Genomic DNA, 14035 nt, shown 5'->3' with positions numbered 1-14035 from the left:
GTTTTGTGCTATAATATGCTTTGAAGGTCTTATAGAAGAGCTAATATGCTTTCATAAATTTCGAATTAAAATTTTAAAATAAACCTTTTATTATTGAGACCAACTACACAAGTTGTAATCACATGACAAATTTGGTAGCTCTAAGTTCAACGGTGTTTTCTACGGAGCTCTTGACCTAATTTAACAGACAGTATTCAACCATTAAATATTATTATATTAACATTTTAAGAAATTGCATTTATTGATGATATGTATGGTAACATACGGCACACATCATGTCACGGTGTGATTATAGTTTTTGAAAAATTAAATTCTCACTATAAGAAAGAAGTTGCGTTTGAATACGAAGGTAGGTATGTTTTAATAAGATAATCCAAGAAATAAAATATTTTCTATAAGAGAGATTTTTTTAATGTCATTCATTTGTTGAAATAACTTCCTAATTGGATACAGCATGAGAATCACATCTTATATCTATTTTTTTTTAATTAGTCGCCTCAGGCGACAACTTGGTTTGCCCGGAATGTTGATTATCTTTGCATTTAGATATAACTTCATGTCTATGATTCCGCCAAACTGTCTGACTTTAAAGCCGTGCCATTATAATTGCCTTAAGTTCTTTATACTATATACAAGAACCTTTCAAACGGATACCATTCCATAACATCATAGTTCTACTGAAAATATAAATAACTGGTCCATTTATCTACTGAATGCCGAGATACTGTAACTTCAATTTTTATCTGTCTTGTAAACTACACTGATATTTAACAGAACCCTTCTTCCTTAGCTTTCAACAATGGAAGAAAATCAGGTGATTAAATATTTTATGAAACAATAAACCGGTTAGAATTTCCGGGCAATAATGTCATTATTGTTGAAAATCAGGCAAAAAAATTTAAAGTTTACAAAAATTTGCACCGTATAAAATTGCGAGTTAATATTTGTGGAAGGTATCGCGGAAAACTTAACTTATAACTTAATTTTAATTAATTAAAATTCTAATTAAAAAATTTTAAAAAATTGCTCCTAATTCCAATTATATGATCCATAGAGTGCCGACACACACAAACAAACAAATCCATCATTATGATTAGTATAGACAATAAAGGCAGGCATTTCCAAGCGCAGTGTCTTAGCATTCTAAATTAGCCAATTGCCCTAGACGCTTGGCGATTGTTTTGAGGCATATTTTGCACGGAAACACATTGTGAACATCATGGAATCAAGTAGCCACGCTTTTAAGATAAATGCACAACCTCCTGTTACATAACTGCAAATGATGATGTTTCTATTGCTTTGTAGCTAAAAGACAACATTTTTAGCTTTCATTTGTTGGAAAAGATTGCCACTTTTCTATGTTGAGATCTTCATAACATAACGAAAGCAAATGACTCAGATGAATAATTTAAGATACCGAAAAATGATGCTTTTAGATGACATGATCATGATAGTTTTGTAGATGAAACAAGTATAATTTTTCTTCATCTCGATAGATTTTAAAATTTATGGACAATCCAGCATTACCAGCTGTATTAAAAGGTCGCAGTTTTTCGTGTTTGTCGAAATCATTTTCTGCAATCCAATTCTGGAATATTTAAATTATGTTAAATTAAGAACTTTTTCGTTTCCTTGTAATTACAAAATGATGTAGCAAAGACGGGAAAATGATGTAAAGAAGAAAGACACAAAGAGATTTCTTTTTCTACTATCCTAAGCGCTTTTTCCTTATTTAACCCTAAATACTCAGTATTTTCCAATAAATATCCAATCTTCAAAAGCATTATAGTATAATTCTTAAATCCATTCAATCCATTCTTAAATTCATCCCCACTTCAAGGAGAAACTTAAATCTGGGCCCCCATTCATTTTCCACTTTTAATGGCCCGTGAAAATGAAACTATGGTAAGAATGTGAAAAATGAACCTTCCTGAATTTTTCTTTTCACTTAGAAATGTTATCTTCTACATTCTTAGACGTCAGTAGAAACGATCTCATATCTACTATAACGATCATCTACATAAACGATCTCAAACGACTATAAAACTCATTACACCTAGCTGACTTGCCCATTTCTGTATAAAAGGACACGGAGGGGAATAAATAAACAATAGTTAAGTTTACGAAGCGTATAAAAGAAAATCAAATTATTCTCAAGAAAACAACATTTATTACAAAACACAAGTTTCTATACATCCCAGTATACAAGCAAAATATAAAAATAGTTCATATTAAATATTTACAAATAAACTTTACAAAAAATTTCGGATATGAATCAAATAAACGACACAATACCAAGGACTAAATACTTGAGCTCAGATCACAAAAAGCTTCGCTAAATCTTCAGCAAATTATATTTGATTAATAAAAAAAAATAACGAAACTGATGGACGAAGAAATAACAAACTTGAAATTTCCTCTAATGCTACCATTGTCTCAAAAGAAGGTCTAAAATAAATTACTCTAAAACACAGAAAAGATAACAAAAAAGGAAAGAAAAAATTTGAGATGAGGTAGAATGCACAATGTTTAAAAAAAATTCTGTATATGTGAAAAACATTACATTTCAAGCACAACCGAGCTTGCAACTTATTTTCTATAAAAAAAAAATGACAAATATTTTTTTTCAAATGTAACTTGTCATTAGAAAAATAAGCTCTACGTGCTTCATTTGTCTCCAACAAATATAAATAAATGGTCATGAAAATCAAAAATGCTACTCAAATCAACTATTTTCTCACGAAACTAAGCATACATAAAAATCAACTCGAGTTTGATATTACATTTGTAAACATATCTGTGCATTGTTCAAAAATAATTTAAAAATAAAATGTATGTAACATTTCTAATTTTGGAAGAATATGAAACTTCATCATATAATGGGACCAATACTTTTTTTCCCCTTCTTTTTACTAACAAATCACTTTTATAAATCAGGTATAAGAGGAATAAAAACGATTCATTCTTTTAAAATGTTTAAAATTTTCTATAAAACGGTACAGAGAATTCTCTCTCCTTCATTTATGCATAAGAAGCATTCTAATAATATAAGGTATTCACTTATTATAAAACAGTATAATTGCATATAAGTAGATGGAAAGCAAATGGGTAAAACTAAAAGTGAAGTCAAAGGATTATACAAAAAGCATTCAATTATTCGAAATTGTTAGCCGCCTGAATAATAAGGAGGTTTTGTCAAATAAAATGAATTCTTGATACTTGGATTGCCATCTACTAACATTGCTAATTAAATTTAAGAAACCATCTCGAAAACACTCGTCAAAGCGCTGCCAAACAAAATAAAGACACAAAAAAATCATTTACAAATATCAAAAAAAAAAAAAAAAGAAGAAGAAGAAAGAAAGAAAGGAAAAAAAAATTCAAAAATTTCACATTCAAGTGATTGTGAAAATGGCTCAATAAAGTAACGGTGACAATGCTATCAAATCGTCGTCTTATCTTTCAAGTTTAATACAATACTAACGGAGGCACGAACATAAATCACACGTTGAAAGTCTTGATGAGTTTAAAGCCAAAATATTATTTTTCTCACACGTTTCAAATATATGTGGACATTTGGAAGACTAAGTGGAAACAGTTTTTCTTTTACAAGTAAGGCTTGTACCAGAAAGCGAGGTTTTCTCCATCTCTTGGGTGAAGTTTGCGGAGATCTGAAACAAAATTTTAAAAAATGAGTTTCGATTATCTTCACTGCGTCACGAATCTTCTGCAAAATAAATGGTGAGTTGCAACAGATGGATCCAATGGAACACAGCGAAATATGCATGGAAGTCGTACGCAGGACTTTTAGAGAAGATAAACTGCGCAGGTTAAATTTGCATGGGAAGAATTATTTTTAATCTGATTAGGAACTTTTGAATCGAGGCTACCAGAAATATTTTGTGTTATTTCATTCAAATAAAATCATAAATTAATTTTTTTATCATATCTGTTATATTCATCTTTTAATTTCATGAAATGTCTTTAATGAATTGAAATTTCTGTATATACTGTGATGAGGTCAGAGTACTGCGTTAGAGAACACTGCAGGCGAAATAGAAAGAAGTGAATGAACTTAAAGGTTTAAATGTTTTTCGTATTCATCTAGAAACGTGCGGATGTAAATGACACAAAAATACTGAAAAAAATACAGAAATTCTGCAGTATTTCAATGGAAAGTAGGAATTACTATATCTATCCATTATATCTAAATATATGCTATGTTGCCATATAAAAAATGAGTTTGTACGAAGACAATCCCTGCATAACCAAATATTAAATACACTTCTAATGAGCATACAACAGAATAATTCAAAGACAGTACATTTCGGTTTTAATACATGATAATTAACTTTTCAATAACGTAGAGCGTTGGAAACTGCCGTTGATTGATTGTACTGGCAGACATTTTTTATCTGTAGGTACATTTATCGTTTTAGCAGGCCATTAAGATTTATTTCATTAACAAAGTGACCCTAATCTGTTTGCTTCCTAGTTTTTCTATAGAAGATAGGACTGTCATATTATTTTTATATAAGTATAAAACAACTCGTGACTGGTTTATTGTTAAGGAGTGAAAAAGATTACTCTAGACTAGTTATAGATTTTATTTTCATACAATCTGAAAAGGCGCATAATTGTTCTTCACTTTAGATTTCCTCGTTATGTTGAGTTTCAGGTTATCTAGAAACTTGGAATACCCTCCCTGGCTGATCGCTCCCCACCCAATTGGTACATTGTTGCCATACCCCACACCTCGGCAGAATCCACTGTTTTGCTCACTGGATCAACAGATGAAAAGAGTGCTGTCAAATGAGCAGGTCATGACATCCATTAGAGCTTCCCAAAGACTGCGAACTTCAAAGTGCTTCAATAGTTGATGCTTCAATCGAGCAGTTTTTTCAAATGCATCATGTTCGATCATTTTATACTTTATAATGAAATCTAGTATTTTAAATAATTAAAATGAAAACACCTTTCATGTTACATTGACAGATTTCTTTCGATTTTTTAGGAAGGATTCAGAATTTAATTAGTTCTAACACCAGGTATATAATACACCAATGTATATAATTGACTTCATTTTAAAATGCAACATTTTTATTTTGTTAAATACGCAATCATGGCCGTTAAACAGTGGTTTTTATAAATTTGAAGAGATATTTTCTGATTCTGATATATTATAAAAATAAGCTTTACTTTTTTCTTTATAAGTATACAATTTTGCGTAAGTAACTTTCAAACATGCTGGTAGTAAGAGAGAATAAAGAAATATGATTACTATTAGTGAAGAATGAATGTATACCTTTGGTCCATCTCTTAGCCCCAAGTAGCTTTAGACGTGCTTCTGTTGCCGTTGTGTTGGACAGTCTCGGCCGGAATGGAACGGGCACTTTTCTGTAGAGAGTCCAGTAGACGCCCCGCTCTATGTCCGAATGACGTCCGGCAATGGCATGAACAGTGGTCTTCTTGCCGACAGTCAGAAATTCATGTCTAAAAATACAACATCATCTTCTTAAAGTATCGTTATAAGCAGAAAATGCACAAAAAGATCCAATGTTTTAAGGAAAATTCTGTACAATTTCAAAAAGAATTCTATAATTTCCTATAAAGTCATTGTCGAACATGGAAAAAATATTTTATATAATTTAATCCTTAAAAAAATATTTATGTTTAAAAACTTTAACGTTATGTAATGGAAATTAGAAGAAAGAAAATCTTTAGAGACATTTCTGCAGCAAGGAATAGTGGCGACTGACTGTAATAAACTCAATTTTGCAATCAATAAAACAATTTTGTAAATAATATGCTGGGCATTAAAGTAAATATTATTAATAAAAATTAATTCTAATGAAATTTGTTGTTGTGACTTATGGCACTTTACAAGCCAGCTGACAGTTATCTGTCAGCGATTTAAGTCGAGTGAGCGTCTCTTGTTTTTAGAGTTACTAGAGCCAAGAATACGACTTAGATACTCACGCGTCACAATCCTTTTTACGGGGTGGACTTTATGCATGCATTCCATTCACTCACCCACAGATCGTAATTTAAACCTGAATCAGAGAACGATCACCCCTGATCCAGTATCCCCAGTAATATTACTCTGAACTTGGAGGACTTTGTAACCACGACAGACTTATACACGCGCCAGTCTAGCTGTTCCAATATAAGTGAACACTATCACTATAAAACGAAGAAAGTTAAACAGATAAAACTTCGGTACACCGATTTAATATCTATATTGTAGACACTCATCAAATTTTGAACCAAATCTAACAAGGAGTTGACCATCTGTCCGTCTGTACTTTCAGAAAAGTATAAATGCGATAAGACAAAAACGCAATGATTTAATATATCACATTTGGCATGCGATTTTGACCCAAATTCGATTTTCGGATATTTATAATAACATGCCCAGTATTAATCACCAAAGTTTATAATATAGTTTAGGTAAAAATGTAAATTCAAGCCAAAGATGAATATTTCGTAACTATTGTGCGCCAATGCCACGCAAGGCGTTTTCGGGGATAACTCCTTTATTAGGGAGTATGCGAAAAACTTTGAGGAGACTATTCCCTTTGTTTCATGTCTAAATTCACTTTTGGACGCCAAAAGATAAATTAAATTTGACCACTCCAATTTCTTTAAAATAGCCTAATATAATTTAGCTCCGTACGCAATCACTTCAGTTTGCTACAATCTATAATTATATCTAAGTATCCAACGTTATCTATCTCTTTTCTAAGCCGGCCGTGGATGATTCTTCCAGACGTGACATCTGTCACCAGAGGCTGATTTTTTTTAAATTCCATTTATTGGAGGCAATTGGGTATTCTTTTCTCGATAGGTTTCAATTAGGGACAAATGCAGTCACTGATTTCTAGTCCTTTTGAATTTGTGCCAAATGCATGGGGTCATCCTTCCAATTTTCTTCGGATACGCTAAGCGTCACGTATGCCCGAAAGATGGGATCTGTATTCCGGGAATAGAAGAACATTTAAAAGAACATTTAAAATGGACAGAGAAAACATTTGCTGGATACACGAGATGAGAATATAGTGCCATTCGAATCATCATACCATCCATAGAATACCATAAATTAATTATATACACTACAATTTCATAGCAAATTAATAAAAACAATCCTGTGAGATATCAGATTTTAATTAATGAACATATTACTTCAATTTTTACAATTGCAATTTTTTGCAATTAAAAAAAAATTTTTTTTTTCATTAAAAAAATGGCTCAATTCTGAGCAATTCGCTTGCCAAGGTATGGATTATTTGGGCAGATTTTCTTGAAGACTGGGGATGTTTATACGGAATTACAATAAAAAGGTGTAATAACATACAGTGAAGCAATGCTTGAGAATGAAAAAATGTTTTCAAAAACTTCTTTTAAAAAACGCTTTTTATCAATGCGTTAAAAAAAAAAAAGGTTTTAACGCAAAAATGAGGAGGTCATGGCAAAAGGCCTAGAAAAAAGTATTGGAATCAAACCCATTTAATTTTTGAATATGAGAGTTATACATAACAAAATGAATGTCCCATTTACTTATGATATTCACTATGACTTTGAAGCACTCTCCTATAGCAAAAGCTTGAAGAACAGAAAACGATTTTTGGTTTCCCCTCCATAGTTTGATTTTTTAAAATTATTTTTCCTTTTCATAAACAATTAAAACCTTTTTTTAAGCTTTCTGTATTTATTATTTTTTATATATTTTTTTGTTTGTTTGCTATGTGGTTTAAGAAAAGAACATCTAAACTTAATCCACAATTAAACTAATTATCTATGATAGATAATAACATTAAAATGATCAAAATAGTATAAGATGTTTACGGATGATGGAGTACATCTTGATGGAATTCTAATCGCAAAATGATTCATACAAGCTTATAGACTTTCACCATTGCATGTTTATTTCAAACATGATTTTACATGAAACTGTCTACGATTCACGAAATAGAATGTCCCGAATTGCAAACAATATGAATGGCAAGTCTGCATGGGTCGGTATTTTTTCAACAACGCAGAACAGGAACGATTGACATCTCAAACAATTTCGATGAAGGTCAAAGCTCCGCATTAGTTTGAAACAGTTCAAATGATGGATTGTTTAAATCATGGTTATTTAAGTGACTCTAATCTGAAAATAGTTGAAGATTTCAAATAAGCAAATGAAATCTATGAATCATCTTCTTGGAATCAAAATCATGCTCACTTTTCTCATCATTTTGTGATGTTACGATTTCTACGAAAACACCAATCTTATATTACGTTTATCAAACAAATTTAAGAATAAGTGATACTCATCTGACCAGCATGACAATACTTTTGGCGCGCTATTTTTTTCACAATGCCTTAAACGAGGGATATTGATGGAACGCTTACAGAATGGCTGTTGAATGGAAATGATGAAACATTTCAAACATAATTTTTTAAATAGTTTATTTTATTTATCAAAATGAAAGATATTAACTAATTTTGAAGGAAAGAACGAATGCTTTTTATGTATGGGCATTTAATAATATATAATTCGCACAAGTCACTTTATTTGCATGCTATTATACTAGCGTTACTGTACTCGCAATTGCAAAGTTTTCTTTTTTTTTACAAGGAATTTGGTAAGAGAACTTCCGAAGCTAATTTTGACAGATAAATATGCCTTCTTTGTTAGGCCGTTTCATTTTAGATTCTAACTATCTCTCAATAAACTGAAATTGTGATGTTAAAACCCTTTTTTATTTTTCAAAAATGGCACAATGCGTTCCACATCATGACCCTTCTCATTCGTCAATTATCCGTTAACTAATTTAATCGAAGTTAGAAAGAGATGGAGTCATCAAATATAAAAACGAATAAACGAATCCTTTGATTAACTCTACAGTGTGAAAGAGTCAAATTTAAAATACCTGTTTCGGTTATTTTTTCCTTTTCTTTACTTAGATGAACAAACAGATCAATGTTCACAGCAGGCATCCCACTATCAGATATACCATTTTATTCCTCCTTTACCATATTCTTAGTTATTGCAACCGGGGCCTATTTTTTTAATTCGTTAGTTTTGAATCAAAGGATGTTAGTTTTAAGATGAAAAGATTATATTCTGATATTTCTTCGCAGCAAATTCAATGCAGCTTGAATGCGGATTTGAGGAGCTTTTCAATTCACTATTCGCGTGAATAAAAATATAAAGCAATTAAAGAGTCATGAAGTTTTCCCTCTTATGTATATAAAATGAACCAGCTAATTTTAAGTACGCAAATCGGCAAGTATTTATGATTCAGTGAAAATAAAACCAAAATAGCCAGTGTACTTGAAGCTCAGCTCTTCATTCAACTGAATCTTGAGATTTCCTTTTTTTTTATTTTTTTTTATTTATTTTCTCGTATGGGAAGTATTAAAAAAAATATTGCCATCGTCAAAAAATTCGGTACTCGAGAGTTTGACAAATCTAAATGTTTTAGGAACCACTTTGAGCTAGACAGATGAAATTTAGTAGAAGGTCTTTACACCAAATTTGTAGATTTCTTTCAAATTTTCTACATAATCCGCTCAGAAAAATTTGTCTGTTCAGCTACTCGAAAATAAATCAACACGGTAACTACAAAACGAAGAGAGCTAAATGAATAAAATTCGGTATACAGATTTAACATTTGTATTGTGAACTCTCATCAAATTCTGAATCAAATTCAACAAGGAATTGATCCTCTGTCGAGTTGTGCTTTCAAAAATATGTAGAAGCGATAGCTCAAAAATCGCACTGACATAAATATATCAAATTTGATTTGTAATTTGGTGACTATAAGTGCATTTATGTGTCAATCGGTTGGGAAAACACGCGAAAATTAGAAATTCGGTTTCCAGATACTATTAATCATATGCTAGGGACTAATTGACAAAACGCTTACTAAGAATCACAAGATGTATAAAGCAAACATGCTAAATTCACGCCAATTTTTAATATTTCGCAAGCAAGACGTTATCTGGGATACCACATTTCTATTAGGGAATATGATAAAAAGTTTTGAGGAGACCGTTCCCGCTTGTTTTATTTCACAGCACAAAATAATCAGTGGTTTTCCTCTCGCATCCTCAGAATTTTAAATTATGATACTATTCGACAAATGCTATTTTAAACTATAATTCCATAATACTATTCGACGAGTACTATTTTAAATTATAATTCCATAATACTATTCGACAAGTACTATTTTAAATTATGATTCCATAATACTATTCGACAAGTACTATTTTAAATTATGATTCGACAAGTACTATTTTAAATTATGATTCCACAATACTATTCGACAAGTACTATTTTAAATTATGATTCGACAAGTACTATTTCAAATTATGATTCGACAAGTACTATTTTAAATTATGATTCGACAAGTACTATTTTAAATTATGATTCCACAATACTATTCGACAAGTACTATTTTAAATTATGATTCCACAATACTATTCGACAAGTACTATTTTAAATTATGATTCCATACTATTCGACAAGTACTATTTTAAATTAGATTCCATAATAATATTTTAAATACTATTAATTAATTAGCGACGCTTGCAAAGTGGCAAAATGAATCGACAAAAATCAGTTTAGCTGTCAAAGCTCGGGACTTGTAATATCTTTTTAAAACGCAGCAGAAAGAACAGGCAATTCTTGATGATATTGCTAGGGGTCATTAGCATTCACACGACAAAAAAATTGACGAAATCAATACATTATGAGATGTAATTAGTAGTTTCAATTACAGAGTTCTGTAAAAGTATTTTCTTATGAAGGTTGAATCATGAAATAATATTTTTGAGATTTTTCTCAAAAATGGAAGGGGTTGAGAGCAGTTGAGAATATACAAGTAGACGTCTTTTATCAATAATTTTTATATGAAATAAGAATTGTCAAAATCAGTAAAGTGGTTTTAACTGGGGAATTGAGTCCTTGTTTTTGTCAATTATTTTAAATGTATACACGATGACTGTTCAACTGATCGCCGAAAACAGCTAATATAAATTAATTTGTAATGATATTATAAACTGATTTATTGATAACTACTTCGGCGCATATAAAAATTCTTTTATTTTTAAATTATAAATGAAAAAATAGACATTTTTTTAAAAAAATTGTGTCAAATGAAAATGAGACCGATGAAATTAATAAATGCTTTTCCATATTTAATGATACATAGATGAGACATATTTTTTTTAAGATGGTGTCCTGGCCTATGGGAAGCGCGTCTTCCCCGTAATCTGGGCGTCCCGGGTTCGAGTCCTAGTTCGGGTATGCTGCTGTATATCTTGTGTTTTATCTGTGAGGTGTGTGAAAAAGCCTCCCTGCAAAAAGAGGTTGTGCAAGCGAATGTGTGAGTTCATCTTCATATGTGCTAAAATCAGACTTCTGCCTCGGGCACTCAGAGGTCTTTATCCTCAAAAGTCACTGCACCCATCTTCCACCGATCTCTTGGTGTGAATTAGAGTTCACTCCAAGGGGGATAGGCAACAAACAAACATAGTTTTATGAAGGTAAATTGATATAACTACGTTTCATTGTTTAAAACCACTCACAAAATATTCAAATATAACGTGAAGAAAATAGTATTCGGGAGCTCAGTTCCTAAATTCATTTGCAGTTTTGAAGATATAAACAGAAATGAATCAATATAGAAGAACAGACTACTTACATTCAAAGACTTATATCATTACTTTTATTTTTTTAAAAAGTAAATAAACCCACTTTCGAGAAGGAGGCTTCTTTAATATTTGTTTTTAACTAAATGGTAAATCCATTTGTAGAATAGGTTAGCTAAATATATATATATATATATATATATATATATATATATATATATATATATATAAAAGAAACTTGGAAAGTTTTAAATGGCAAAAATGTGAGAATTTTTTTTCAGATCTACAATGCCATTTCAAAATATGATTGCAGGTTTATGTGGTAAAGTTCAGTCGGAAATAACAGTCGGAATGTCTATGATCTGCTTACAGAGGAAGAAGCTAACATACTTGAAGTGCGGATTGAGCTTTTGAGCCGCTTCCATGACGTCGAGAAAATTGGAATGACGAGGCATTGCTAATGTGAGGGTCTGGATCTCGTTTTTGTCCCCTCCTATCCACAAAGAGTAATGAACCATCGTGTGTTTCGCATTCTCGGCTGAAGAACGTTCTCCTTCTGAAAAATCACATTTTAATCACGAAAAATTAAAAAAAAAATAGTAAAAAGAAATTTCCTTTTTAGATAATAAATAAATAATTCCTTTACTCCAATATATATTTGAAAAAGTACAAATGTTTTGAAATACCTCTTTGCACTTTATATTCGTTGTTCTATTACTTTAGAAGTCAGAAGAGATATCAAGCTGCAACTGTTACAACGAAAGTCTTCAAATAATCGACGAGAATGCCACTAACAATAAATATTCATCAAAAATTGTTTTCTTTTCGTATATTTTAATGATCTACGATTATTGCACATCACAAAATTCGAAAGAACTTTTTTTTTCTTAAGAAATTCTTATAGTTTTTTTTAGACAAAAAAAAATTTCCAAAGTTATTTTTTCATTGAAAAAGAAAATAATTTAAATTAGTGTTTGCACGCTAATATAAAAAATTATTTTCTTTTATTAGGAACAAAAGAATTTTGCAAAATCCATTCGTATCAGAATGACGATTACAATAATCTAATCTCTGATAATTTGTTTTATAATCACATACTTAAGAATATTTCTGTAACAGCATTCATATTATTTAACAAATTATTTTTCCAACATGATTCATAATCACGGGAAAAATGAAATTTTTCTGCACAAGTGACTTTATTTCCAATTTTTAAGTATTACTGATTTAAATGACGTCAAAGGTTTTGAAGAAGTGCTTGGAAATTTAAAAACCACTTCAAACTGCAATTCGTGTTTAATGGTCCTTCTTGTTTATTGCCTGTGCCATCCATCCGATTCCGGGTATAGAGGCTTTTAAGCTGGTTCTTTTAAGTTTATTAGATCAACAAAGGCAGTTTGAAGCATCTGCTATGCTTTTGTATCTCTTCTGAATGACGATACTTAATGACTCCAATCAGGTTTTACTAAGCACAGAGCTTACCAATGCCTTGCGTATCGTGAGCATGTGCTCTACATTTCCTGTGATGTACAGAGGCGAGACTTTTCATGTTGAGGGCAGGCATGACGTAGTAATTGTCGAGCTCGTTGCCATAGACACCTTGCCAGTTCTGGTTCATCAAGAGGTAGGTCATAGCTCGACCTTTGGCGGTCTCAGTGCCGGGCTCCTCGGCAGCAATCAGGGCCTAAATTCAAATCCATGAGTGATAACTTAAGCTAGCAGTAATGAAAAATAAATTAAAAAATGGTTAATGTACGTCATTCAAAATAATGTCCTAATTAGAAATGGCTTTTAAATTCTTGCTGCATTTATCTGTGTGAAGGTTTAAAAACAAAGCTTCAGAAACTAGTGGTTGGGAAATATAAATTTAAAAAATCAAAAACAACGCTGAATTTGGAAATAATGAGTGGAGAGCTGGAAATTATTTTATTCCCTTCCATTTGAACTAGAAATGTAATATTGATCTCTCCTCTTGCTTCGTCTATTAAGCAAACTTCAGTCATTATAAGGAAATTAATAATTAAAAAAAAATCCTTTTAAAGTGAAATATGAAATGTATTTCCGAAATAGTATCCGAAGTGAAATGTATTTCCGAAATAGTATCCAAAGTGAAATGTATTTCCGAAAAATCCATACGATGCCCAATATTTACTTACAAATAGTACATAGAAAGAATAAAAACACGCATCCTTCCTACAAATCTTAAGCTAAGTTAAATAACGATGGTTTTCACATCATCATATCTTACCTGAGTGTCATTGCTTCTGTAATAAATGGCAAACCATATGAATTCAGTTTCATATATGCAGTTGAGTAGCAGGCAAAAGTCACAGAATTCTTCTTCAAGATCAGATAGGGTTAGTGATCAAAGCAATTATTTTCAAACTGAGAA

General features: G+C 31.1%; 1 protein-coding gene across 1 annotated transcript in view; it reads right to left on the bottom strand.

Annotated features, from left to right (window-relative positions):
• Positions 1-2147: 2147 nt before the first annotated feature.
• Positions 2148-14035, bottom strand: part of LOC129976160 (uncharacterized protein CG3556-like) — a 92945-nt gene continuing 81057 nt past the window's right edge. The window contains exons 8-11 of the mRNA XM_056089589.1: positions 13126-13327; positions 12034-12199; positions 5306-5493; positions 2148-3671 (exon numbers count right to left, since the gene is read on the bottom strand). Coding sequence (XP_055945564.1) covers positions 3607-3671; positions 5306-5493; positions 12034-12199; positions 13126-13327 — 621 coding nt within the window. The 3' untranslated portion in view covers positions 2148-3606. The remainder of the gene's footprint in view (positions 3672-5305; positions 5494-12033; positions 12200-13125; positions 13328-14035) is intronic.

This window comes from Argiope bruennichi, chromosome 7 (genome assembly GCF_947563725.1).
Source record: "Argiope bruennichi chromosome 7, qqArgBrue1.1, whole genome shotgun sequence".
NCBI lineage: Eukaryota > Metazoa > Arthropoda > Arachnida > Araneae > Araneidae > Argiope > Argiope bruennichi.
This window is presented reverse-complemented; position numbering and strand designations above follow the sequence as displayed.